Source organism: Buceros rhinoceros, unplaced genomic scaffold (genome assembly GCF_000710305.1).
Source record: "Buceros rhinoceros silvestris isolate BGI_N320 unplaced genomic scaffold, ASM71030v1 scaffold6390, whole genome shotgun sequence".
NCBI lineage: Eukaryota > Metazoa > Chordata > Aves > Bucerotiformes > Bucerotidae > Buceros > Buceros rhinoceros.
In genome coordinates, this window is record NW_010390097.1 from 47,360 (window position 1) to 72,624 (window position 25,265).

At 41.2% G+C, this 25,265-nt stretch overlaps 1 protein-coding gene across 1 annotated transcript in view; it reads right to left on the bottom strand.

Annotated features, from left to right (window-relative positions):
• Nucleotides 1-25,265, bottom strand: part of ATP10A (ATPase, class V, type 10A) — a gene marked incomplete at its 5' end in the record, with an annotated part of 103,192 nt that overhangs the window by 45,125 nt on the left and 32,802 nt on the right. Inside the window, one exon of the mRNA XM_010136469.1 lies at nucleotides 15,155-15,359. Within this exon, the coding sequence (XP_010134771.1) occupies nucleotides 15,155-15,359 (205 nt within the window). The remainder of the gene's footprint in view (nucleotides 1-15,154; nucleotides 15,360-25,265) is intronic.

Consider the following 25,265-nt stretch of genomic DNA (forward strand, 5'->3'; position numbering starts at 1 on the left):
ACATGATTCAGTGGTGACTTGGCAGTGCTGGGTTAATGGTTGGACTTGACAATCTTAAAGGTCCTTTCCAGCCTTAACAATTATATGACTCTACTCACATTATCTTAGCACTTGCAGAGTCCAAAAAATTAGTACCTTTGTTCTTTTACAAATGTTAGGTGTTGCCCCTGCTTTTTTTTGACAGAGTAAGCACAGATATAAGCAACATTCATATGGGCTCCAATTTGCTTCTCTGCTGGTTTTTCAGAGGGATTCTGTTCCTTGTGCTGGGTTTGAATTTCTCATCACCATCATGGTATCACAGCAGTGTCATTCTACAACAGGGCTCCCCAGCTGTACTGCCTGCACACTGGCAATAGGAAGCAAGTTACTGCAAAAAGTGTAAAATCACAAAATACGTCTGGTTGCCTTTACTCTGCAGAATGGTAGGAAATGGCTGGATGGTTGGTAAAAGCTGTCTTAAAAGCTGAATGACCACAGGCCTGCACACAGGGTAAGGGAAGGTAAAACAGGTGGCATGCCTTGTCCAATGCTGCATGGCCTAGCCAAACACCAGAACCTGTTGCTATGACCCCCATGGCACAACGCAATTCTTTGTGGTTAATAATGAGGTCTTGAAAGAGCGAAACAGAGGTTTCAATTATTTCTTCCCATGAGATTTGAGAGTTTTGGAAATGCAGAAATAAAGAAATACATCTTTTTGTCAACCACAAATGCACAGAAACATTCATGGATACCCCCATATTGTGGTTGTTCATACCCTGCATTCAGAAGCCTTCAGTGACTCTATGTTACCCACTTCACTCTAGTAGTAAGAACTCTTATCAACTGCATTTTAAAAACAGGTGTTGCAAGCTTCTGCAGTATGAAATAATGTACAAGATACATCAGAGGAGTGAAGACCACTTCTTGCTTAGCTCTTCTGCCATATTATGTCATATTAAAATAAAAAAAAGAGAAAAAAAAAAGGGTTTTAATTCAACAGTAAGAACCTGACTTTGCTCAAATACCCACCCGTCTTCACATTTTGATTCTGCCAAGATAGCCTCAGTTCACTGCCTTCCTCTGAAAAAGTGCTGACTTTTTAGGAACTTGTATTTCTGAAAGGCTGAAACTTCTCAAAAGGACACACAGAGATACTTAGATTAGGTATTTTATGTACTCAGGGATTCCTCAGAATATATTTCACTTCTTCAGGAGTCTTCTTGCTAGGAAAATGTGTAACAACCTATCCATAAATCCTATTTCATCCAATTTCTTAAAACTTTGGGATATTTATTCTTACTCTAAAGAAGGCTTTATTTTCCTTACAGGAGTAGACTTAGACAGCAAAAATCTGTTACATATTGATTCCTTCAAAGCTGAATTTCAAAATAAAGTTAAATTGCAGATGCGGAGGGGTTTGCGACTAGGCTTTAGCAATGCTCTACCTATTAAACCTGATAAAGAGTTCCAATTAAAACAATTATTTGGGTGTGCAATAATTTGGCTTAGTCTCTGGGAGAAACACAAAGATATATAGGAGGAGAAAACATAATGGAAAGGTTTTTTTTCTCTAAAAATTTCCTTAAGATAAATTCCTGGTCCCTTATCTCTCAGGTGACTATGATGTATCACCCTCTAAAAAACTTAAAGTCCAAAAAGGCAAAGTGTTGAGGGAAGAAAATGTTACAATGCCTCTTTTGCAGAGTGGGAAACGAAAAGGTAGATGGATCAAGCAACTATAGAGATATGTCACAAAAAAAAAAAAAAAGACTGTAATTAGCTCTCTGCAATCTGATTTTGGAGCTTCAGCTGTAAGATCATTCTGAACCTCTACAGTGAAACACCAGCCCTTTCCAGCTGCTGGCAACCTCACGAAACTGTCATAGCTCAAGAAACAAAACATGCTGCTCTGCCAAATGAGTTAGTTTGACAATTACACAGTGTTCAAACAACAAATTCCCCTTCATTAAATGCATGTTGTATGGGCGATTTAATGGCCTGCTAGTGATATTAATAATGCATAGTTATTAAAATGTTTTCCATTACTCATCTGTCCTACTTTCCTGCTGCAGAAACCAGAGTTCAAAGTTCAGTCCTTCCTTCCAGTAGGACAGCATGAGTTCCCCACGATGCCCTTCGGTGACAGTTACCCGCTTATCACATTGTGTTTTCTGGCTATGCTGGGGATCTTACCCAGTAAGCAAGTAATTGTCCCTGCAGTACAATTGCTGTACGAGGGCTCTGGGATTTGTTTTGGTGTGTATGTCTAGAGGAAACAAAAAGGGAGAAATAGAGTCATAGGGACAGCTCAAAGGAAATATTTAACAGGCAAAAATTGGCCTCAGCCAGGAAAATAGCTTTGCAATTTAAAAGTTTTTAAGTGCAATATGAACACACCCCCTACTGCACTGGTCCATCCTATTACTGCTTTATATAGCAATAACCTGCATTTACCATATAATATTAACCTGACCTTTAATAATGTGCAACAGGATTTACGTATTGATTTTATGTACTCAAAGCATGCAGACTGTTTATATACTAAAAAAGTGAAATGTTTTAATGTCTAAACTGCATTAGTCTCTGGCAGAATTTATCTGCGCCCCTAACTTACAAGAAAAGGAAGAAACAGTTCAATCTATGCTATTTAGGAACTAAACAGATCCAGCTGTACATCAGAATTTAATGGCTTTGTTTTCCATGCTGACAACTACTACTATAACTGGATTTTTTTTCAGTAGTGTTTGTTTAAATGAAAAGAAGATGTTCAGTATTCAGAAACACTGGAACAGCTGACCAAGCAAAATACATATTAAGGGGCTGATCTTCCTCTGGCTGACCTAAGTAAAAGGTTTCCCCTTTGTAGAAAACAATATGAGGGAACAGCTCAATATCCAACCTGCAGGAAAAGAAATGTGTTGCTTGAGAGCCCTAAGAAGGCCGAAGACCTCAGTAATTCTATGACAGCCAGCTGAAGAAACTGCTATTAGTGAATCATGGGACAAAAGTATAAAAAAAAAAGTCAAGAACACTGAAAATACACATGCAAGTTCTAGTGTCCCCTGGGATGACTGCCTTCCCTAGCAATGTGCTCCAATTACACTGGGGTTGATGAATTCGTTCATGGACTACAGTAGCACTGGAGAGTGATAAGGGAACAGAGAATGACGAGGTTGAAACACGGACTCAGACCTGGAGAATTAAGAAAGTGGTATCAGTCTGTTCCAAAAGCCAGCCACTGAAATAAGTGAATGGGTTCATAGTCTGTAAGAATCAACCTCAGTGTTAGCTCAGTGCTTCAACTAAACCACAAACCGAGCCTCCCAAGGGCTCACAAAACTCTGCACACAACTTGCACTCCTCCTCCAGAGGCATTCTGCTTCACGCTCCCAGACACTCAGTTAAGATGTAATCTTATGCACTCTCCAGTGCTTTCCCCTTTCTGGAGAGATTTCTAGCAGTCTTTGTGCTGTGTTTTGTAACTGCTGGAAGAAAACTTCACTTGTTTAGTGGCAGAAGCATTGAACGATCAGCCACTGAAATAAGTGAATGGGTTCATAGTCTGTAAGAATCAACCTCAGTGTTAGCTCAGTGCTTCAACTAAACCACAAACCGAGCCTCCCAAGGGCTCACAAAACTCTGCACACAACTTGCACTCCTCCTCCAGAGGCATTCTGCTTCACGCTCCCAGACACTCAGTTAAGATGTAATCTTATGCACTCTCCAGTGCTTTCCCCTTTCTGGAGAGATTTCTAGCAGTCTTTGTGCTGTGTTTTGTAACTGCTGGAAGAAAACTTCACTTGTTTAGTGGCAGAAGCATTGAACGATCATTTTAATATAGTAGAACAACAGCTCAGGTCAGCTTCCAAATATACCTTTGCCAGATCTTGCTCTAGTCCAGGCCGTTGGCCAGCCTGACTTCTCTTCCGGCCGGATGATTCTATGATTCTATGATTCTTGTGGGATGAAGTTCTGCCAGAAGAAATGGGAATAGGACGGACTAAGACCCTTCAATAAGAAGAGGAAAATGCCAAGCATCTCTCTTACATCATTGCACAAATAAAAACCAGACCATCAGAGTTCTGACAGGAGAGAGAGTGGCTGGTAATGAAGGGGTTTTCTTAGGAATGCTAAAACCTAAGGGTAGCTGTAGTGTCAGGACGCAGTTAAACACACTTTATTTTGAAAGAGTAAATCAAGGTAGATATTTTATTAGTATTTGAATAACTCCAGATAGAAAAAAATCAAAACTGTTTAGAGATTATAATCTGCAAAAAATACTTATTCTACCACATTGCACCACATCTTTAGATTTGATAAAGCTCATCTCAACCTGAAGACAAGGAATCTAGACAAAAGCAGCTTTACCATGCAAGGCATTAAGGTTAAGAAACATTTCTAGTATATGACGGAAACCTGTAACATACAGTGGCTGCCCAGGGAACTGAAAGACTCCAGCCCCTGTCAGCTGCAGGAGACCACAGAGGGGAAGAAGCAGTCTTAATCACACAATCATTTGGTTGGAAGAGACCTTTAAGATCATCGAGTCCAATTGTTCACCCTGCATTACCAGGGCCCCTAAACCCTTAGCACCACATCTACATGTCTTTTAAACACTTTCAGGGATGGACGTGAAAAGATACCTCTTATACTAAACACTACAGGGCAGCATTCATAATAGCACTACCACAGGTTTGTCAGACTTGTCCACGAGCATCTCCAGTGTGGGAAGACTATATAACCAAGCAAAAACTCCCCAAGCTGGACACTGGCACACCATCTTTACTTGGATTTGTGTCTTCTGTCAACATTCACCATCACACGCCCACCCTCCTAATGGTCCTAAGGTAAACGTGGCATTCAGAGTGCACCTTCTTTGTATAATCCCAGTTGTTTCTGTACTTCCCTCACAGGTATGGAGAGGGTGGAGGGGCAGCTGTGAAGAGTAACAGTCAATCTGAAGGCAGCAGGGCTGTGGCTGGCATACACAGTACATGGAGGAAGTCAGGATGGCTGCAGAACACTTTAAGAGCTTCGCTTTCTGGTCTCTCTATTCTCAGCTGCCACCTATTTTACTGAACTAGTTCTTTTTCAATCAACGTGCTAAAGACTCCAGCAGCAAAGTGAAAAACACCTTTTCAAAAACTCTGTTTGGACTGTTAGATGCCTAAGACATTGATTCTTTGGCCATGTCCAAAGAGTCACAGTCCATGGTTCAATGTCTGAGTGGAAACCAGTAATGAGTCGTGTCTCTCAAGGATCCACGCTGGGACCAGTGCTATTCATCAGTGACACAGACAGTGGGTTTGCATGCACCCTCAGAAAGTCTGCAGAAGACATGAAGCTGAAGTTGATATGCTTGAGAGAAAGGATGTCCTCCAGAGGGACCTTGACAGGCTTGAGGAATGGATCCACGTGAACTTCATGAAGTTCAACAAGTGCAAGGTCCTATGCCTGGGTCAGGGCAATCCCCGGCATCAGTACAGACAGAGATGAATGGCTTGAGAGCAGCCCTGTGGAGTAGGACTTGGGGATACTGGATATGTGCTGGCAGTGTGCACTCACAGCCCAGAAATCCAACTGTAGTCCGGACTGCATCAAAACCAGCATGGCCAGCAGGTCAAGGGAGGTGATTCTGCCCCTCTACTCCACACTCATGAGACTCCACCTCAAGTACTGTGTTCAGCGCTGGGGCCCCCAGCATACAAAAGGCATGGACCTGGTTAAAGTGAGTCCAGAGGAGGGTGATGAAAATGATCTGAGGGCTGGATCACCCCTTCTGTGAAGACAGGCTGACAGAGTTGGGGTTCAGCCTGCAGAAGAGAAGGCTCCAGGGAGACCTCATTGAGGCCTTTCATTATATAAATTATAAGAAAGACTGAGAGATTTTTTACCAAGGCCTGCAGTGCCAGGACAAGGGACAACAGTTTAAGACTGATTGTAGATTTAAATTGGATATAAGGATTAATTTTTATGAGGGTGTTAAGACACTGTAACAGGTTGCCCAGAGAAGTTGCAGATGCCCCATCATTGAAGTGTTCTAAGTCAGGTTAGATAGGGCTTTGACGAACCTAAAGTAATGAAAGATGTCCCTGGCTACGGCAGGCATGTTGGATTAGATGGTCCTTAAGGGTTCCCTTCCAACCCAAACTATTCTATGATTATATGATTCTTATGCAAATATTCATTACTGCAAGCATTCAATAAATGTGAGATGTGGAAGTGCTACCAATAAGAAAAAATGTCAGGAATAAGACCAACAAGGAGACATCAATTAATAAAATAGCTTGTGTAATTTTTCTTCCATGTCACTATCAGTTTTTCTTAGTCAATGATTACTGAAACAGCTTGGTGTGCAACACTAGGAAATATTCCATTGCCTTTTGTTTAATAGCTGACATGATCCCCTCCATGTTAATAGCAGTTAATAGCAGGACAAAGTTTTTATCCCTTCCTGCAGCTGCCTGTAAGTCAGATCCCTGTGATGGCAGCCATATAGGCCACATTGCTATACAGGTATACGAGTATACTTAGCTATTTGGGCCATGGTTTTGAGCCTGGTATTTAATCAAGTCAGGCCACAAATGTAATAAACAAACAAGCTTGGAAAAGTTAAGTAGAGGCTAGTAAATGCTTATGACAACTTACACGGTCTTTCCAACCATGTTGTATATTAAGCATCAAATTCTCTTAGAAGCTAAAAGGCTAAGCGTTCCCTGCTTTGATGTAAATCTGTCCATTACTGTGTCATTAAGAAAGCTGAATTAGCATATAAGCACTGCTGTCTACAAATGTCCATGCACTACTGATGCTTTTAATTCAAAATCGAGTAGAAGTATTAGCACTGTAGTTCTGTGTGGTATCAGTATCTTCTCCAATCATGTACCTACAGGACAATCATAGCTTTCTCTCTCACAAGCACAAACACCTATGTAAGTGTCTGACCGTCGCAGGGTCATAGCAGAGCTTGAAACTATGGAACTGAGTATAACAAATCAATGGAAATTTTCATGAGTTTATTGAAGTAACAGTTTTGAGACATATGGACAGCCACTTCCCATGTGAGTAATATTTTAATGCAAATTTCTACTGACCTCTGTGGCCTTAACAGCACAAAAACATGTAAAAAACTTGGAGAACAGCAGGTGGAGAAAAGAGAAGTGGGATAAGGGTTCACATCCTGGATGCTGAGATAAATACAGGAGTTCCTCATTCTGTTGCTCTGCTTTTTCTGGCAGAAAAGAAGCCCCTTCTCCACTCCAGTGCTTCCAAAGGAAAGTAAGACCATACCATCACAGCTGGGGTTACATGTGGCTTAATACTGTGAGCTCTCCTGTTCTGGAAAAGAAGGCCTTTCCATCCTTTCCTAACCACTGATACTGCCAGCTGGGGCTGTGGTATGAAGAGACAAGTATAGCATTGCATAGTTCCAGCTCAAAAATCCTGGCCCTAAAATCAGGAGTTCTCAGTGTTGTATTACAAAATCTCTTTTCTTAGAACAGATAATCCAGATATTTCCTGTTCCTAGCTGACAGGCCAATGTATGGATAAGGAATAAACAGTTCCAGAAATAAACTTAACTCGGCAACAAACCTAATAAGCCTATTTCTGAACTTAGTTTAGAAATAAACCTAACTCAGTAAAATTGAATTAGGCTACAAGATCAGAAAAGTCATAACAAAAGAACATACACACAAAAAAAAATTTTGAAAATATCTTCTTAACTTGCTTTAAATGTAAATGTTTTTTTTTTTTCTCTATAACAGGAAACCACTATAGAGTTTTATTTTCTCTGCAGACTTGAAATGCTCTCTTGTTTTTTAATACTTTTTTCAGAGAAAAAGCAGAACGGAATGATGCTGGACTATCAATGCAGAGAATGAAATGCCCTGCCTCTCTAGAGGTCAGACACACCACAAGCACTGGCATAATACACTTCCTTACATGGATTTACCACTGTTCCACCAGCGCTAGAAGGATTACTCTAAGGACGGGAGGTCCTTCACTGCCAGGACATTCAAACATAGATTCATCAATTTAGCCCCTCTAACCTATATTTAAATACAAAACCAAACAGCCAATGCCAATGGTAAAAGTCAAGTACTCAGCACTCTTCAGAATCAGATTCTTCCTCTTACAGTTATTCAAATTCTTTGACCTTCTAATAAAGCTCTCCCGACAGTCAAACTTGAGGTCTGGACACCTGCACAATGGAAACTAGAAAGAGATGATAACCTTGCTCAAAGCTGACCAAGGAGGAAGTGAACCATCATTCTTGAGTTTTTTATTTCCCTATACCTCCCAGTATGAGACTAAATGCCACGGTAAAACAAAAGAGTGAAAAATTGTTCTCAGCCTTCCTTTAGACTTTTGGCTTGCACAGGAGTTTGCCACAGCACTGACTTAGGTCCTGCTCTGTGCCAGGCCATTCTGCGTGCAGCTCCTATACATTTGTTTCTCTGTTAGAGACTACTTGCTTCCTTTTTAACTAGACATGTCCATGGTTTCCACACAAGTCATCTCTGAATGTAGTACTATCAAAAAACAAACAAATAAACAAAACCAAACCAAAACAAACAACAATATAGATGTAGAGGTTTTCAAAGCGATTCAAGCCTCATCAAAGAAATCTACCAAACGTTCAAGACATGACCTCGGAAAAAGTTCTTCATGGAGTGTGACACGCTCTCATTTTGCACGGACAAACAGAAGTCTTCTTCGGAAGACTTTCCCTAAATTCTTCAGCTAAACTGTAAAACTAAAAAAAACCTAGGTAGTGCATAGGGAAAAACATTGTTTTCTTTTGCTTCTTTGGTTATTTTTTTAACTCTCTTTTCCCTGAGCGAATTCTAATTTTGGCAACATGTGGGACGGAGCACTAATCTGCTGTTTTAACATGTGCGTATCTGGAATTTTTGAGCCACTTTTCCTTGGCTTATGAACCTTTTCAAAATACTGCAAAAAGGAAAGGCACAAGGTGTAACCTCCAAAAAATGCTAGAGAGACATTCACTGTTTTTGTGGCCTGATTCTACTTAAAGTCTAAACAACACTGAGTATGCTGATTAGTTCACATCTACTTGATTATAACAGTGTACTATTCCCACTAATTTCAGGTGGATGATAGCCCAAGGGTATTACTGGGACAATGAGCAACAGGGAGAGTATAGATATGTCCATTCTTGTGTTGCTTTAGAAGACTCAACCAGACTCGCTGAGGTAAGAAGATCTATCAGCATGCGAGTTGAAAACTAGTTGCCTGGGAGTTGTACTGGTTTAACCTCAGCTACTCTCTCAAAGCGGGCTAGTTTAACCAAAGCAGGTGGCTGCAAAAGAAATCTTACTTCAGTTTAGGCTAAACCAAAATTTGAAAATTGTTTTCTTTCCTTGTTTTTTTTTCATTGGAGGGGAGGGCGTGGGTAGAAAAACTGAATGCAAAAGGAACATTTACACTGAGATACCAAGGCTGTCCTGCAAGTTATTTTCATGCAATTAGCATGAGTTGCCCCTCCCAAAGTACCTCATATATAGAGCAGCCTGCAGCCACCAACAGCCAGGCTTCTAGAAAACAGACTTTTCTCTTCTGGACCAGTTTCTGCCTAAGACTCACAGGGAAAGGAAGTGATGGTATAAATTATTTAATGTTTGAAATGGGGAGCTGTGGGCTGTTCCTGCAAGTCCAGCTGTAACTAGTAGAGCTGGAATGAAAGTTAGATCTGACAATTCCGCCCACCTTGCAGGCTGGGACAGATGAGCAAATGTGCCTGCAGTAAGCCCAGGCTCTGAGATTATACATACTCCAGAAGGGTTCACATACTGACTTGTGAGGAAATCAGACTGGTGAGTTATTTCGGTGCTAGCCTGCATGCAAATGAACCCTCCAAAACAGGCAGACGCCAAATTCAGAAGTGCTTTTCAGACAAAGTAAATAAGCAGCCACAAAGACATTTGCAAAGCCTATTAAACCTATTTAATCATGCTAGTACAAGCCTGTTTTGAACAAAGGTCTACTGTCAGGAGAAAATGAGAGGGAAAAAGAAAATGCAGCCCCTATCCCCACCAGCTTTCGAAGAGATACACACACCTTCTCACAGGGGATGGCAGCTACTAGATTTAGCTTAGCTTTCAGCTGAACTGAAGCTTTCCATGTAAACATCCAGGACATGGCCAGTGGTTAATAAACCATAAGCTCCTGCAGAATCCACAGTGAGTCTTTGTGGATTTTGTTAAAAGACATACTGAGTAAAAACAGTGGAGCAAGGAAACCTAAATGTTTTTCCTGAGTCTAGATTTATACTATCAAAATATCCTAAATCAAGTTAATGAAACCTGAAAGGGAGTTTTGAGCTCTTGCAGCCCAAGCTGAATCTGCTTATCCATTCTCTGAAGAGAGCCGACACGATGTCTCGGATGGATGGAAAACATTCCATAAGCAACTGTAGAGGGTGTGGTGGCACAGCAGCCTGCAGAGTAGCACAGAAAACACATTGATTCCTCCTGCCTACTGTGTTTTCTATTCGATCCAGTGCACCAGAAATGGCTGCTGTGACTTGACAGCAGCAAGGGTGGGTTAGAAATTAGAAGGAAACTGGTGGAATACCAAGAAACACTCTTTTTTTTCCAAGATACACCTGCTGGTCCCTGCTAAAACTGTTGGATTACTCACAGAGGGATTTAGCACAGTCCTTTCTTCTAGCTGCACTTGCCAGCGTGTCATGCTGCACACATGGATCTGTTTCGTGTTTTGGTGTGAAGACAGACCGCTATCCTTTTGACTTTAAAGACATAGCATGCAGAAGTACATTTCTGACTATTTTAAACATTTCTAGCACATCCTGTGGCTGTAGTAGCTGGGTAACAAGACCACAGTAATTAAGGTCTCAGAGAAAAAAATGTCAAGGGCTTTGAAAAATCTCCTGTTTCCTTTCTTATTCTACTCATTGAGTGATTTCTTTTTTTCTTGACTGGCTGTTATGAGTGTACAACAAGGTATATATTAAAACTGATATCTTCAGATCTACAAACCACAGAGGAATACAGCAGTGACTTCTCACAGCTTGCTATCAATAAGTGAAGTTGTGGAATCATGTACCCAAAGTACAGGTTTTTGTCATAGATCACATTCTTAACAATCACACAAAGCTAAGAAGCATTATGTTCCCAATCTACTATAAATTACTAAGACAAATGAAAGCAGTACTAAAATAAGCAATATTTCTGGTCACTTGCACTATAAAGGAAAACAGTTTCTTGGAATTCACGAGCAGAGAGGTCTAATCCAAGCCCACAAATGCTGATCCTGGATCTGCTGAGCATATGTTTAGAGTATAATAATGCCTGCAAAGCACTGGACACAAGGGCAAGGATACAGAACTGCTTCTACAATTGCTAATTGCTGCTTCAAGAGTTAGGCTAAAAAAGAGATCAGAGCAGTACTTTTCTGAAGAAAGGTTTGGAAGAGGGAATCTCTAAGACCTGTTATTCTCTGGACCTCTTATGCTGTTAATGCTCAAGAGAGACAGACAAAGGCCCTTTGGAGCATGCTGGCAGAAGGGTTGCCCTTCCAGAGGACAACTATACGTACGTAACAGTGCTGGTATTGCTAGCCTCTGGAGAAAGAATTTAGAGAGAGTGCTGTGGTTGCAAGCAGACTGCCCAGCATGCACCCCACTTCAGCAACTCCAAACTGGAACCCAGGGTCTCTCGGAAAGCAGCTTGGCACAGACCTGTGGGACTGTAAACTGCATGGGTGGGGCACAGGGTAGGGACAGAATAAGAAAAGCATAAAACTGGCTTAAAACAACTCCTAGCCCCACCCCTGCTCCTTTCCCATGCCCAGCAGAATGACGGGTAAAGAAATAGCTATCCTTCATTGACCTGCTTCATAGGGTCAGAAGCTGCCAATTAGTACATACAAGAAACACAGAAATGTGTTACAAAAGCTTTGTAACACAGCTTCTTTTAAATGATTGAGATGCTGCTACAGAGATGTTACTCAAAGACAGCTATGGGCAGCTGATATTTTAAGAATAAGCTTCCAAAAAAATCTGTGTTTCTTGTCCTATGATAAGGCACATGACCAGGCATGTCATTCTGAAAGGGGGGTGGGGGAAGAGTTTAGTGGTGTGGGAAAGAGAGGATCGGGACTACATAATCTATTTGTTTGTTTTCCTGCTTGAAGAACAGGGCTGCAGAATGGCACAGAACTGAACAACTTTAAACATAACTGAGAATTGTTCTGCTGAGTACAATAGTAATATAAAAATGTAAAAACGTACTTGGCCAATGTGTGAACAGGTTGGGATGCAGGTCTTATAAGACATTTGGGAATGAAATTCACTGAGGTTTGGTAAAAGGATGGTCAGTTGTGGCCTCTCCAGTTGTGGCAACTTAAGACATACCCAGATAGGAACCGAACTTTACTCCAAAAAAACAGGCATCACCTTCCCATTCCATGTTACATGGCTGTGGGCTTAGTATTCATCCAACTCTTCCCAAGCAGCAACCTTTATCCCATTGCTGAGTGTCTCTCAGCAGGGCAACACCTTCAAGAACCAGCAAGAACCTATCCCTACTAGGAGGAGGTGAGGAACCTAACGCTGCTGCATGGATTAACAGTGTGCTCAGACAGGTTTTGGCCAGAACTTTAATGAGGATGGCAAATATTCTGCTGGATAACTTATGGGATGCTGTTATAGAGAGGCTCTGTGAGCTGCAGCTGCTGAGGACCTGGTACTTGCAGGTGTGCACTTTGCCTACAACTTAGCTGACGCAGGAACCAGGGCTTGGATATTTCCTGCTTCCTCAGCTATTTTAAGAGAGAGGAGGTAGTCACATGTGGTTTTCTGACAAATTCTTTTTCAATACTTGACTCTGTGGAGCCCAGTCCTGTTTTCACTGGAATGAATGAGTTTTCTGTCATCACCCCAGTTTAACCCCTGACAATTTATTATGGACCTCACTGCTGTTGTAGCTAGGCATCTTGCAATTTGAAATTTATTTTTAAAAATTATGTATCCACACTTCTGAGATAGGAAAGTTCCATAATCACCTTACATACTGAGAACTAGGATAAGGAAGGAGGATGGGCCGGGAACACTACAAAACTGACTGTAAGTATCTGTATGATTTCCTCAGTAAAGCAGGGTATGCTGAGCAAGCCAGGCCACATATACCCTGATGTGCTGAGCCTCTTAGCACATAAACCTAGTTTTGCTTCCCTAGGTAGACACTGTTTCCTCAGTATTCTTTCCTAACAGGGCCCAATTCTGATAACTTTTAGCCTGCTTGAGGAGGAAATGGCACCACCACTCACTTCCACACAACAATCTAAAGGTCACAGGTCTTGCCAAACTATACAAAACCCAGACTTGAAGTCTTTAGCTGCTGGTATGGATCATCAATTTAAACCTCATAAAGTATGCCAAACATGAAATTGCAGGGGTACTCCCTCCCTGTTTTCCAACTTTATTAATGCATGCTTGTGTTTGCTGGTTAGAGACAGAAAAGTGACTTCAGAGCTGATGGCTCTGGCACTCATCTAGGCATCACAGCTCCCAGGCGCAGGGGAGTCTAAGATCAGCAGGTCCTTTCTCAGTCCACCAGCTTCCAGGAATCATGCTCTTAGTGCTGAACTGCGATTGCCACCAGGAAGCTGGGGATCCTGACGCAGTACAAGGGACTCCTCTGGGCAGCAAGGCTCTTGAAAGGTAGTCTCGTGATGATGTGTACTTGGACACATCAATTCCTTTCACTGTGTTTACCAACACCTCCTGCTGTGTGTCAGATGGTCTTGGATAACAGAAACCCAACCGTCTGCTGTGGATGAGTGGAGGAACTAATGCCTTCCCAGGTCTTCCTTTGAGTTAGAGCTGGGACGTGCCCTCAGCTTACAACTATAGCCAGAAACACAAAAGCATCCCTGTATTCGGTAGCTTACATGCTATCTATAGTTTTTGTTTTACATAATGTGCCCGAGGCTGCGTAGGAAGTCTACGCTGGCAAAGAACCGGGATACATCATCTGAGTACCTCCCTGGAGCTCTACCCACTGTCTCTCAGTGGCAATGGGATGGGATGTTTGAGAAGCAATTCAATTAGCTTCTTGGAAACATCAGAGTTTTTGAAATATTTGGCCTGCAGCTGATTAAGATTCTTGCCATGGCAGTGGATGCTGTGTCATGCCTAAATTCTATGTGGAAATCACTGATGATTAAACAAGTCTTTATCTCATGTTTTTACAAGCTATTCAGAGAAAGGCTCTATTTACCATAGAGAATTATTTGGAAGGCATGTTAATTTTGATACTATTGGTTGGATTGCAACTTCTTTAATGCTGATCTACCTCAGTACAGCTATAGGTTTCTGTAATTACCTTCAGTGAAAGCGGTAAGGGCAGCAGCTCCCATTGTTTGCAAAATCTCTTAAATGAGAAGAGCTACTAGGAAAAAAGACATAGCTGACTTCTAGAAAATAATCAATTTTTTTCCTGACAAAATACAGGAAACAGGTTAGCTGGCAAGAGTGATGGGAGAGGAGGGCCTACAAATAAATACTATTTCAGTAAGATTATTAAAGCAAGTAAAACTTCAGGTAATTTCCTCTAATTCTGCTGGCAGTAACTGTTTTGTTTCAAAACAGTGCTGTTGGGTAGAGATAAGTGCAATGAAAGCGGTAGAAGATTTTTACAGCACAGACAACTCCAGAATGCATGCATGCTGTCCCTTTAAATCTCACAAGCTTTAATGCTCCAAGAGCTGGAGGGATATTCTGCAACACAGAGTTTTAGGCAAAAATCCTAATTGAAACTGATCTGGTTTGCTAGTAGGAAAAGTAGTTGTTTATATTGAAATATCTTCTCACTGGGCAGTTAAAAAGTGTTTTCAAAAAACAATCTACAATAGAAGTGATTAACAACCCCCAACATTTTCCAACCGCACAAAATTGCCCCAAATAATTTCTATTCAAATTCAGGGAAAAATTATGGTAAAACTTCTGATACTATGATGAGGTCAGCTGTTGGCAAGTGCTAGTATTTTAATGACAACCATAACAGTAATTCATTAGCACTACTAGAACAAGCTGATTGAGCGGGTCTGGAGTGGATGGCAACCAGTTTATTTACCTGAAACAAATTCTTATCCTAAATGAGAGTTAGGAATGGTGACTTACCAGCTCTAAGAACCTCCTCACCACCTGTCTTTGTTTTAAGTTAGTTTCACCATCCAGGTTAGCTGTTTCTATATGGCACAGCCCATCGGGATCACTTGAGGAGAGCAGCAATATGTCAGCAGGTATAATTTCATTACAGCGAAGCTGCACGAAATCTCCAACTCTCACTTCTTTCCAGTATCTGCTTATATATTTCTTCTCATTTCTGGGGAAAAAAAAAGACATTTACAGCACATTTAATAAAAAAAAAAATGCAGACTTGTGTGCTTCTGATAAGATCTGGTTTGGTTTGTAATAGGAGTACCGTTGTTTTGGAAGGTCCTCAGGTAATCTCAAGTTACGCCAGGAAAAGGCAAATGAAGAGTGCCAGGAGGCCACTTCCCACTGACTCAGAACCAGGTCTGAGTTCCCAAGATACTCTTTTCATGTCCAGAGGTCAACATGTTAATGTTAAATCTGGCTAAGCAGGAGCTTCACACACTCTCTCTCCCTCCATGCTCTGAGCCATCTGTCTGATAGCTTGAAGGGGAGGGGGCTGCTGTCTGTACTGGGTGAAAAGGAGTCACTTTCAGGCAAGGGGGTAACAGAGGACAGGCTTGGGGGCGGGACACCTGCTTGGCATGGCTCCTCAACATCCTCCATCATGTACCACCCTCTGATGCACCCTCAGCTTCTCCTTGTTCCCTCTTTCCAACAGGGACAAACTTTATATAGTGCTGCCTATGATATTTGGATGAAGGATCCAAAAATCCCTAACTGAAAGGAATTTCCACTATTCATCACTAAACCTAGAATTACAAGGACATGTGGAAAAATGCAGTCCCAACTGCTCTGCTGGGAAAGGCCACGGTCGATTTTTAAAAATATTTCTGCAGCATTTCCATCCTAGCCATAGTGCCATCTGTTACACAGCTAATTTCTGCTTAGTTACCCTGAACCTTTTATTTGGGAGTGTAATTTCTTTGTCAATTCAAAGATTTACCCACATGAAACACTGATGTGTATGTTGTTCATTTAGATACAGTCACTAGACCTCTCTAGTTTTAAAGGTCATGCTAGTTCGCTATTTTTTTTTTAACTTTTTCTTGAAAGCAAGGGGGAAAAGAAACAGGTGATTGCTTAAATAATTCTATCTAAAATTCAAGGATTTAGTTTTATGACATGCACAGACTCATGTGCTTTCTCAGCATTTGTGTAAACTGCTTTCTTCCGTGCGTTCATTTCAAAACAGCCACAAAACTAACTTGGTAAAATACCTCCTGAAAAGGGGAAGCTGCTATCCTGACAATTTTCTAAGCTGTCTGAAGGCCTTTTGCCATATGAGCACTGAGATGGCTGTCAGCGCTGGCACCATCACCGTCACCAGAGACAGTCTTCTGTGACAGCACTTTAACTGGCAGAATGGAATTCTGATGGGGGATGGGGAGTGGTGGAGGCTATTTATGTTCTTTGAAGTATATTATTTTGAAATACATCACATTCAGTAGTAATGGCAATAGATTTGTAACCAAGTGGAAACATGCAAGTCCTGCCGATGTTACTTTGGAGTTACTGATGGTCATGCAATGCCTAATTCATCCCTGTTATGCCTGCACTGGTGTTACAGCAATTAGTGACTTGATTGGCTTTTATTCATGTATTTAGCCTAAATGTTGAATAGTAATGTGTCAGGTAGCACAACAAGTATGTATCAGATCAGGTTTTACCTCTCAGTACTTCTTCATTGTCCTTTCCTAACATACAATTTATAAAGTGAGGAATGAAAATTATGGCTGTGATGTCTTTTTTTGATAAAGCCTGAAAAGGATTAATAAGAGCTGAGTGTAAAACATGATAGTCTAACAAGGGCAAGTAATATACATATTAGGTGCTGAAATTACCCATTCCCTTCACACTCAGGCTGAAACCAACATTTAACTTTCTTGCTAATGAGTATGAATTGCTTTGAAACCCAGTGCCGTAACGTAGTACAAATCACCGCACTGCGGATCTGAAGGGTTTGTTAGCCATGCAATCTGTAACTCCAAATCCCTTCACATATGGCTGTTGCTCTTCAGCCTTTTTAATTTAACTGTAAAACTGGGTGACGCTCAAATGTATGTACAATGATTAGCAGTCTAAAAGTATGATCGGTATAAAAATAGCAAGTAGTCCTATACTGTATCCTGTAAGTCTTACTGTATGCTATAAGCACTACAATTTTTAATTTAACTTCTATTGTTTGAAAAGCATTGCTATTTTAGCATTTCCTCATCTCTCACATGCTTAGCAACTGCCACGACAACATACGCTGTGGCAGGAAGGGTGGGTATCAAGCAACACAGGGCCAAACAGCTCTGCTGGGATAAATGACGTTCAGTCTGCAGAAGGGAAGGCTTCAGGGAGGCCTTATTGCAGCCTTTCAACACACAAATGCAGCCTCTAAGAAAGATAGACTTTTTACCAGAGCCTGTAGTGACAGAACAAGGGGTAATGATTTTAAACTGAAAGAAGGTAGGTTTAGATGAGACATAAGGAAGACAATTTTTTATTATGAGGGTGGTTGGACACTGGAACAGGTTACCCAGAGAAGCTGTGGCTGTCCCATCATTGGAAGTGTTCAAGACAACATTGGATACGGCTTCGAGCAACCTAGTCTAGCGAAGGACATCCCTGCCCATGGCAGAGGGATTAGACTAGGTCATCTTTAAAGGTCCCTTCCAATCCAAGGCATTCTTGATTCAGTGAATCTATGAATGCAGGACCACCTTCACACCCACAAGGGCACTGGGGCAGAGCCCCCTTCAGCAGACACGGGGCAACAATTTGGCAATGAATATTTCTCTTGATCACCTCTCTTCTAACAAGGGCCAGAGTGGATGTTAAACTGCTGCCTGCATGGAAAATTACTTCCTAATCCTCTTCAGCTAGGGCTGCTCCACGTCCTCTAGCACAGCTCCGAACTCAGACTTGTCTCACTGCAGGCACTGCAAATATTCGTTGCAGAGTATGGCACAATACTGTCTTCAGACAGGGTGGTTCAGATAGGAGATGCACTATAAATACATCGGTCCTTTAGGATCATTCCTTTAACATGCTCAGCATACTCTTCTGAACATGCAGGTTAGCTCACTTGGAGACAGCTGTCATAGCTCTAGCCCGTATGAACACACCAAGTGATCCCGTTCATACAGTTACAATCTTGCCATTGTCTCCTGCAGAGAGAGGACTTTGTCATCCAAGTTTTATCTCACCCACTAAATGTTTATTCTTGCTGTCATATTGTGCCAGTAAATGGCAGAAGTGAGATGATAGAGAGAATCAGGGGTGCCACACTTCTCATAAGAGAAAGGCTGTCTTTAAAACCTAAGCTTTCCTTCATGTTTATAAGGTATGGCATACAAGAATGGCTTGATTTAAACTCTATTTGAAGTTCAGGAATTTGAGCAGTTTTGCCTCAGTGTATCCTCACATACATTATTCTTCCACTTCCTTTTCAGAAGGGGCCCTTCCACATCTCTAAGGTGGCCTGCTGTGATAGAAAACCTCAATTAAACACAGTATACCATTGGTGCGCATACATGCATCATTACGTGTTTGGTGGTTTTTTCAAATGTTTCAGTACACTTACCCGCTTCAGAGCAAACACAACATTTAAGCACATGCTTCAGCTGAACTTTTCACAGTAATGGCTACGCTTGGAGAATACCAAGAGTTTGACTCACAGCACTGGAATGAATATCATATCCCAGAGACCACCTCCTTGCACATGCAGGCATTTAAGTAGTGGAGACCACACCCCATGCACTCTTACAGAACATCAACAAGATGCAGAAATGTGGGTACTTGTTACTCACATGGTGGATGAAAGGCTGGACATCAGCAGACAATGTGTGCTTGTAGCCAGTGGCCAGCTGCATCCCAGACTGCAGCAAAAGAAGTGTGCCTAGCAGTTCAAGGGAGCAGATTCTGTCCCTCTAGTCCATTCTCATGAGTACCTGGAGTACTGTGTCCAGCTCTGGAGTCCTCAGCACAGGAATGACATGGAGACATGGACCTCTTGAAGCAGGTCCGGAGGAGGGCCATGAAAATGATCAGAGGGATGGAGCACCTCTGCTACGAGGACAGGCTGAGAGAATTGGGGTTCAGCATGGAGAAGGGAAGGCTCCAGGGAGACCTTACTGTGGCCTTTCAATACTTAAAGGGGCCTTACAAGAAAGATGAGGAGGGACTTCTGAGCAGGGGAAGAGGTTTTAAAGGTTTTAAAAGAGGAGAGATTCAGACTAGATATAAGGAAGAAATTTTTTAGAATTATGGTGGTGAAACACTGGTACAGGGTGCCCAGAGAGGTGGTAGAAGCCCCATCTCTGGGAACATTCAAGGTCATGCTGGACAGGGCTTTGAGCAAGCTCATGTAGTTGAAGATGTGCCTGCACATTGCAGGGGGGTTGGGCTAGAAGACCTTTAAAGGCCCCTTCCAACCCAAAATATTCTGTGATTCTATGATACTCATCCAACAGTTAGCACGATTTTTCCTGGCAGGCTCCTCTCTGTCCATTTACCTTGCAGGTGCTTCTGAAAGGCCTTCCTGTCTCTGGCCCTTAATGTCTTAAAGTCATCTGCAAATTTTGCTGTCTTTCCTTTTATAACTACCCAGCTGAGAAATTAGTGTTTCAAACACACAGTCTATTTATCTGAGACTTTGCCACTTATTCTTGCTTTGTCCTGACTCCATTGCTACTGTGTGGTCGATGATTGTCCTCTGCAGTCTCAGCACGGAGCTCTAGGCATTGCTTGCAAGGGACTCTTGAACAAAAGCTTTTGTCAAGTTTAAGGAAACATCATCACTCCTCCTGGAATATTTTGTTGAAGGGCTCAAATAATTCTGTCAGGAAGACAGGACTGGGAGGCAGTATCCTCTCAGTTACTGGCTCTGGCCCCCTCCCATTGCTGCTGGCAATGCTGACATGGATATTTAGTCCAGAAGCTAACACCCCACAGTAGTGGGGTAGTTCTACCTTGCCCTCATTTATCACAAGCCTGAAGATACATTTTAGTACCTATAATAAACCTAAGGCAAGAAACGAAAGCTGCAAATCATGATGAACCACAGGAAGAGGTCAGAGATACCAGTTCTTATCTTTCAAATCTGGAGAGTTTTAAAAGTCTTTCAAATCACTCTGCTGTCATGAACTATCGCTGTTCTGCAAAAGGAATAGATAGAATACTGTTGTTACTCTGTAGGTAAGTCACCATCATGAACTATTAATTTCAGACAGCTATGCCCACCTACTGTAATATGTTGTGTTGGGCTCATACTAAAAATGCCCATCATCCTGCACATAACCTAATCTTGATCAACACATTTGCATGCAAAGAATGTATCTGTCAGCTGTGGTTTAAACCAATAGTAATGTAAATCTTCACGCTTCCCTCTGCCACAAGCGGAAGCAGAACTTGCCAGTGCTTTCAGGTTTCTGAATGTATCTTAACAGGTAGATACTGTTTGAAATCTAAAGATGGATGGCTAAAAAGTCACCGGGTGCAGCTGCATTGACATCAACACTGTTGTCAGCCAACAACAAAAGTGGCCTCGGCAGGAGTCATACTCCTCTAGAGGCTAATGATCTTTTGCAACAATGAAGTACAATTATCCCAGCATATCCAGTTTTGAACATGCAAGGGAAAGTCTGCAACATTTTTTCAAGTGTATGAACATAGAGAAAATGACTTATTGAAAATTTGTATTAGTCTACCTGCTGCACGTATTTGGCTTATGCTGTTTTGAAACAGAATAGCCTGCAGGTTTGTACCAAAATGGATACTGGCTTTGGTTAACAGCAAAAACTAAACAAGACAAAAAATATTGATGATTATTACTCTTTAAATGTCAGGTTTCAATTTAGAAACACAGAAATTACATTTTCTTTTCCTAATAACCATGCTTTTCCTGCTTCTGGTCTCCTTTGCAGCATGAGCTGACAAAGATCATGCCCCTGATTTTGCTTTTCTGGCCTTGCAAACATCAGTTTATATGTACAAAAGGCTGAATATTTCAAACTGTCTCTATTTAAACTTCACAAAAATAATTGTTTCCTTCTTTTGAATAGCTTTTAACTGTTTTGGTTTAATTAAGGAATATAAAGAATTACTCAAAATGGCTTAATGATAGATAACAAAACTACACACCCATAAAATTTAAAAGGAAGCTTCCTTCTTCTCTCTCTCTGTTTTTTCAAAGTCTGAGGAAAATACCACAAGCAATACTTTCTAAGGAAATGCGAAGGCCTTGAAACTAAACTGTTCCATTTGAGCAAGGCCTGCATACTAGAAATTTTATATGTTAAATTGAGACCTTGGCACTACTAGGCAAGCATTTCTTACTTCTTATACTTCTCCACTGACAAAAATTACGGTTAATGAGTGGGAATGGCTGACACAGATTTGCTCCACCAATTCCAGTGAGTGGCTGGGCACCTGAGCTTCTGTTTAACGCTGCCCTAGCTTAGTCCCAGCATAGGCTTCTCTATCCATCTCAGCAGGACTTATAAAATGCATTTAGCAAAAGCCAGAGGATGTTCTCTTGTACCTTTTGGGGTGTTCAGTCTGGCTCACACAGCATACTGCTTCCTACACAGGTTGCGGCTAAAAACCACAGGTTTTAAGCCTCTCAAAACATCCAAATGAAATGTTATTTACTAGTCCAAGCCCACCCGCTGACCTGCTTTTGAAGTAACAATCGTCTTCACTTCAAAAGAAACCAGACTCCTTTGCCTTCCCTGCCAACTGAGGCTGGTCATTGAACCAGGAGGTTTTAAAAGAAACACAGCAAGAAATTAACTCTCTGGAAGAGGAAAAGCCGTTGATAAAAGACGGGTCAAAGAGTTGTTGTGTATGTACAAGGCATACTTTGGAGCTGTTCTTGATGTCAGCCTTCCCCTCCCTTCCCTTCCCTTCCCAGGAGGCAGAAATAGAGTTGGGTAGCACAAGAGAACATATCATGTACATATTTGCTCTCAGTGACTTAAAACATGTTCAAAACAGTTGGCTACAAGTGCCATGACAAGTCTCCTGGTTAGGACCAAGCTAACTAAAGAAACTGGAGGCTAACTGGCAGGGCCCAAGCAGAGCAGCAACTCCTGAAAGAGAAACTCAAACTATAATGCAAACACAGAAGTGCCACATCAGGCTGAACTCTCTTCCTGACACTCCTGCAGTGGAGAGGGTTCACACTAACTGAGCCCATATTGACTCTTTGGTGGCAAGCAGAGATCTTGCATAACTCACCACAGGCTACAAAAGCAGAGCTGGTGGACAGCACTGGAATATGTGCACAAAACTGCTGTATTATAACCAGTACCAGTTATGATTTGAAAACTTCAGGTGCAGCAGATCTCAGAGTTTAAAAACAAGAGCTATCTAAGCGACCAAGGCATATATTACACAAAGTCTGAACATGCTTAGTATCTATGGAAACGTGTTGAGAACCATTTGGGTACAATTACAATATTGTGGCAGAATGAAGGAAAAACATGCAGCATAAGTTAGTGCCAAAGGAGGATACATAATGCCCAGAATATGTCTCCATTCCACCACAAATGATAACATCTGTTTCTATGAAAATGAATCATGCAGAGGCTCTGAATCTAATATTAATAAGACAAAACAGATTAACAGAGTGTGTTCTTGAGAAACGTTGATGAGAATAAAATCTCTGCATGACTGAAATTTCTAAATAGACCCTTAATCTTCACATTATTAGTTTTCCTGTTTTCATGGACTTCAAACACTTCTGGTTTTTTTCTCCTTTTTGGAGTATTAGCAAGTGCAAATGTGCTCGAAGCAAATGTCTGCATGGAACAATGATGAGGCATAAAGGTGCCTTTTATTATATTCACACTTACTGAAAACTGCTATTTTTTCTGTTACATGCAAAACTGTATCTGGGAAACCTCAGGGATTCAGGTTTATAATGTGGAAGTCACGGTTTAACTTCTCTTTGCAGTGTTATCTTCATTATACCTCATGCTGAAAGAAACCTTACTATTGTTCACTATAATGAAACATTTGCTACCCATCATAAGTGATTTGTCAGCCAAGAAAATTGTTGTTGTAATAACTACATGAAACATAAAAGCAGAACATGTAATGAAATTTTACACAAACTAAAGAAAAAACTGTCTTCTGGAATTTTATTTTAAAACTCTAAGACTGTTTCAGAGAGATATTTAGTATTAATTTTTTTAAACTGATAGCACTTTAAACTCCTGAAGCTCCTATGTTTACTGCCAAAAATGCTAATGAACTCCTATTACTCTTCCACATATATTGGGAGAGAAGACTAACAGTTGCTTATACTTAGCAGGATGGATATCGCACGAGGAGGTGGAAGAAGTGGAAGAGCAGCCTGGATATAATTTACATCCAGTCCTACAGACATTAAAACCCCTGAGTCAGTCCTCCACACTAAAGCCACAAAGCTTTTGAGAGTTTGAGATATAAGAACTTCTCTTTTGAATAAAGTAATGCAACAAGCGCTTGTCTTCAGTTGTCTTCTTGTGGGTATCACCAAACACAACCTTTCCACTTGACAACACTGCTTACTGGTACCTACAGTAAAGAAACACAGATGCAAAGGAGAAGGCTACCTCAGTAGAGGGCCCACAGCTAGGTAAGGTTCCCAACCTGAATTTCAGAGCCATTAAAGGTACTAAAAGTCAGTGTTTGTATTACAGTGATGCTCCAAGCCACTGCAAAAACATTCAGCTGAGTTTGGTGCTCAGCAAACATGGAAGGAGAAACAATCCCTTGCCTGAAGGAAACCCACTCAAATAATAGATACCTAGTGACACAAATCTCCTGTATCTGTGCCTGCTTCCTAAACAATTAAAGCAGCAGCAGGAACTCTTCCAAGGGAGATTTTAGGGGCCAAATTTTGGTAAGACATGTAATCCATATAGAAGCCTGTCACGGCCCTTGTCCTCTAAACCAACAACTAATGGTATAACAATCCTTAGGAAAACTGTTTGATTGCCTGAAATTCAGAGAATTTTTATGAGGAAAGGCATTTACTGTTAATTACATGCACAGCCCTGATGGAGTTGTTCACTGATACTCACTTTGTAAGGCTAGTTTTCTCCACATAACTGTGCTATACAAACACATCTCATTTAAAGTTCTAAAATTAACATTATCTAATCACTGCACAAAAGCACTCTAGAAGTTAACTTAGTTCAGTTCTTTTATGTTAACAACTAGTGAAAAGAGCAATTCACCACTTTCATATTTAACAGGCAAAATCAATGTCTCAGACTAAAGTATATGTGTTCGATCTTCTCCAGTTCCTCCTGAAAATTATAAAGTTTTACATTTTCCTTCCATTTCTGTTCTTGTATGGGTAACATCCATCCATCTCACGTGGAGTCCTCATCTGATCTCATCTGGACAATCTAAAGTTCAGGTTGAGGACAGGAAAACTGTTTACCTATCCAAATACCAGCTGAGATCTCAAGTGGGTCCCAGGGTGCTATGCTTACATTCAGAACAACCAAGATAATGCTTTGCATGTTGTTGCCTCTAAATTTTGCCTTTTGGCTGCAGTTCCATAAATTAGCTTTAGCCCATATACCAGACTTTGCTACTTCCAATGCCACACAAAACTAAACTGCTTAAAGAACCTGTAATGATTTTTTAAATAGTAGGGGGAAAATCCTGTTTTGGCTGTAGTATTATTAGAAGAATCTTCCAGAATAAAACACACTTGGATGCAACTATGTATTTGCAGAACACATTAACAGTTCTTCTCTGAAACTAAGCTATGAAACTGTTACTGAGTTACTGATTTGCAAAGATATTGGAAGCATGTTTCACTGCACTCCTTTGTCAATTCTTATGAATTCTATTTAACTCTAGAGTTACTGAGGAATTACTTTCCTCTCTGAATGACAACATGGATTCAGTGGAGGCTGCATATCAGGGAAACCTCAAACTCAAGATACACTCAGGCACATCTCTGTTTACACTGGGAAGTACAAAGGGAGATTTAAGATGCTATCCTGGATACAACTGTGGTCCACATCTATTTAGTTAGATGAGTGGACCAAACACCCCCAGGCAGGTACAGCAAAGTGGA